The 3,760-nt window shown below is 52.6% G+C and overlaps 1 protein-coding gene across 1 annotated transcript; it reads left to right on the top strand.

Moving 5' to 3' along the window:
• Positions 1 to 263: 263 nt before the first annotated feature.
• On the top strand, positions 264 to 2,259 carry LOC112890350 (transcription factor SPEECHLESS-like). The gene is made up of 3 exons (XM_025957255.1): positions 264 to 695; positions 845 to 1,513; positions 2,194 to 2,259. The coding sequence occupies exons 1-3, from the start codon at positions 264 to 266 to the stop codon at positions 2,257 to 2,259; spliced, it is 1,167 nt and encodes a 388-aa protein (XP_025813040.1).
• Positions 2,260 to 3,760: the final 1,501 nt, after the last annotated feature.

Genomic DNA, 3,760 nt, shown 5'->3' with positions numbered 1-3,760 from the left:
TAGGTGGGCCCGCCACCACCTTGAATGCACATTTATCACCCATGCATGTACGTCCTCTCAGCCGCCTTTGCTTCATTCCGGCCCTCTATTTATGACCCGTCGATCCTTCTCATGACCACCCAGGAACGACGACAAAGCAACGGTCCACCTTAAAGAAGCCTACATCGATAGCTGCCGCAGATTCCTCCCTCCGATCGATTACGCGATCGAACATTTTCGTCGTCCCTTCGATCACCACCTATAGCTAGACGTGGACAGACGTCATGGAGGAGGCACTGTGCGATCAGCTCTTCTCCGACGTCGACGGCGACCTGATGATGCACCACCCCTCCGACGCCGACGACCTCCTCGGCATCCTCGAGGCGTGGGAGGACTGCGTCACCGGCGGTGGTAGTACTCCCCGCGGCGCTAAGGTGCCGCAGGCCACTGACGCCGCAGTGGCAACGTCCAATCCCGCACCGGCTTCGGGGAACGTCCGGCGGCTGGGTGACCGGGAAGACGCTACGATGCGAGCGGCGCCAAAGAGGCGGAGGTGCTCGCCGGCAGTGTCGTCGTCAGATGCAGCGGCGACGAGCGACGACGGTGCGGCGAATAATAACACGTCGCACATCACCGTGGAGCGCAACCGGAGGAAGCAGATGAACGAGCACCTCGCCGTGCTGCGCTCGCTCATGCCCTGTTTCTACGTCAAGCGAGTAAGACCGACTAGCTCTTATAACTTAGAAGAGTGCTACAACTATAGTAACCTTAACCTACCTACCATAGGTCTCACTATTTAGCCTATCTATAATTCTAGACCCCTTTTTTTACAAGCTGTGTTTGACATGGTATGCTTGTTGTGTAGGGAGACCAGGCATCCATCATCGGAGGGGTGGTGGACTACATCAAGGAGCTGCAGCAAGTGCTGCAGTCGCTGGAGGCCAAGAAGCAGCGCAAGGCCTACACCGACCAGGTCCTCAGCCCGCGGCCGCCGCCGGCTTGCTGCAGCCCGCGGCCACCGCTCAGCCCACGGCCGCCCCTCCCGCCTCTCAAGTCCACGCCGCCGATCAGCCCGCGACCCTCCGTCCCAATCAGCCCCAGGACGCCGCCGGGTCCCGGCAGCCCGTACAAGGTCCGCAGGCAGCCGCCCCTGCCGCTGCCCCTGTCCCCACCTGGCTCGGCGTACACGTCCCCGGCGAGGACGCCGACCCGCGAGCCGAGCCCGGCGTCGTCTTCGTACCTGCCGTCGCTGGACAAGATCGCCGCCGAGCTCTGCGCCTACGCCGCCGGCACCAACAAGCAGCAGCAGCGGCAGGCTCTTCTTCCCGCGGCGACCAGCGGTGGGGCGGTGGTCCTCCTCCCGGACGTGAGGGTGGAGTTCTCCGGCGCCAACCTGGTGGTGAAGACGGTGTCGCACCGCGAGCCGGGGCAGGCCGTCAAGGTCATCGCGGCGCTCGAGGGCCGGTCGCTGGAGATCCTCGACGCCAAGATCAGCACCGTCGACGACACCGCGGTGAACTCCTTCACCATCAAGGTGCATGCATGTGTGCTCCTCCGAATCCTCTCCTGTGTTCATAATTAATTAAACTCAAATGTTCCAACAAGTTGGAGTACACATCGGCCCTCACACTTTATGAACACACAGAGAGAGTAAAATTAGGGCAACTGCATTTGTTTCATGTGATCGAGCTTCCCATGTAAACTGCATACATGATGAAGTTGCACTGGTCATAAATGTGGTAGGAATCCGGCTATAGCTATGTGGCTAGTAGGCTAGGTTGTACCCGGATATATTGGCATCCTAGCACAGTGCAGCTTCGAGTTTACATACATACGGAGTATATAGTGGATGGATTTTAAAACTGGCAATCGTTACTGTACCAAATATATATGTGCTCTCAGAGTGGCAGTATGCACTTATGCTGCTGATACAGTGAGTGCAGTCCTGGTGCAGGGTTGCTGTTGTGCACTGTGCATTAGTTCTTGTTCCTCTGTACGTACGTGGTCTATCAAATATATGATGGATTTAGTCATTTGGAGCTAGCTACCGGCTTTTCATCTTCTCTTTTTGCCGATACAAGTTTTAACTTCTCCATGTTGTATTTCAATCTATGAATAAATTGTTTTACCTTGACTGACTCCTTTTTACTCTTTTTTTTATCATAACAAATGTTGTATGTATCCTTACTTACCGGTCTACCGTCTTTCCAACAGATTGGAATCGAGTGCGAGCTCAGTGCTGAAGAGCTGGTGCAGGAGATTCAGCAAGCGTTCTCGTAATGCATTTATCAGTAGTTTGTCGAATTTACGCTGTTGACTGAGATGCTGCAATAAAATGGAGCTCAGTGCTTCGATCACAAAAATATCCCAAGCGGGTCACTTAATTAAGTACTTGGCAGTAAGTTTGCAGGCAGTTTTTTGGCTGCAGCCGCCGTTGCTATATGTGCATGAGGATGCAGAGGCCGAACCTTATCTTAGAAACTTTTGCAGTTACCGAATGTTCATTTCATCTCGCATCCTCTTCAGCAGAACGACTTCGATTGTTTCAAAGTTTGCCGTGGGTGTGCTGAAGAGGCTTGCAGGGACGTCGTCCGGCGAGAAGAAGATCAGGATTTCCTTGATAAGCTCTGACCATCAAGAATACCGCAGGCGGCAGCGCGGCGCCATGCTGAGTCAGTCGTGTATAAGTTTGTTCGTTCGTTCCAAGCGAGTTTCTAGCTAATTACCAATAGGCGGTTTTTATCACATCTCCCTGGGCAAAGTTCGACTATGCACGGGAGTCGGTTTCGTTTGGGTTGTTGTTTGTGCATTCATTCAAAGGCTTGGTTGATGTAATTCCCATCATCCCATGAGTGTGGCATGGTTAGTTAGTCTTGGCCCATGCGAAGGAAGCGCCAAAGGAACGAACAGAAGAGGGGAGCTGGCTTTCAATCCACCTATGGCCGCATTGGGAAAAAAAATGGGTAATTTTGCTCGTGGACACTACTCAATGTTGATATTTGCCGATGGACACTACTCAATTCTATCACTACAAGAAACTATTTATTCTATGATGAAATTTAACGAAATTTTTATGATGTTTTTAGAGATCGTCACGGATTTGCAATTATGGGTACAAAGCGCAAAATACCATGACAGTTTATTGATTTCGTCATGAACCGGCCCAAAACACAAATTCGTCGCGATTTATAAATATAATATTTTGAACTGAAAATATGGGAAAAACAGAAAAAAAGAAAAAAAAGGTGCTCTCCACGGTCTCAAACATGAACCTCGAGCTACACAAGTGCAGGTCTTACCACTGCGCCACGGAATAATTTGTAACCAAATCTGGTTTTATTTATTTTATGTCTTTTTTCTTTTGCTCGCCACATCATCTGGCCGCCCGCCGCCCGGTCACCCGGCCTCCCGCGTGGCAGAGATCACCCGGCCGCCCGCCCGCGGCGCCAGTTTATCTGGCAAAAAAAAGTGCGGACGAAGGGCTCGAACAGTGACCTCATGGATGGTAAGTTTGAGCCTTACCATTGAGCTACTCGACTGGTTTTGTTTGGTATTGAAAGATTGTTCTTTATATCATAAGAGATCTCGTTAGTACATCACTATTCAGACTTGAGAAATCGATTGGATCCATCCACGTCTCGTTGGTTCATCCCGACGGCCCCTCCCTGCAGCGCTGCCATCGACGGCTCCCCCTGCATCTTGGCGTCCACGGCGGCGGCGGCGGGGAGCAAGGCCGGCGACCAGGCGCTGCCTTTCGGCGGCCGCGCGGAGCATGTCCCCG

The sequence above is a fragment of the Panicum hallii genome, chromosome 4, assembly GCF_002211085.1.
Source record: "Panicum hallii strain FIL2 chromosome 4, PHallii_v3.1, whole genome shotgun sequence".
NCBI lineage: Eukaryota > Viridiplantae > Streptophyta > Magnoliopsida > Poales > Poaceae > Panicum > Panicum hallii.
This window is presented reverse-complemented; position numbering and strand designations above follow the sequence as displayed.

Coding starts and splice junctions, on each gene's coding strand:
- LOC112890350 (XM_025957255.1), top strand. CDS start 264: ATGGAGGAGGCACTGTGCGATCAGCTCTTCTCCGACGTCGACGGCGAC. Junction 696..844: donor CCTGTTTCTACGTCAAGCGA/GTAAGACCGACT, acceptor CTTGTTGTGTAG/GGAGACCAGGCATCCATCAT. Junction 1,514..2,193: donor TGAACTCCTTCACCATCAAG/GTGCATGCATGT, acceptor TCTTTCCAACAG/ATTGGAATCGAGTGCGAGCT.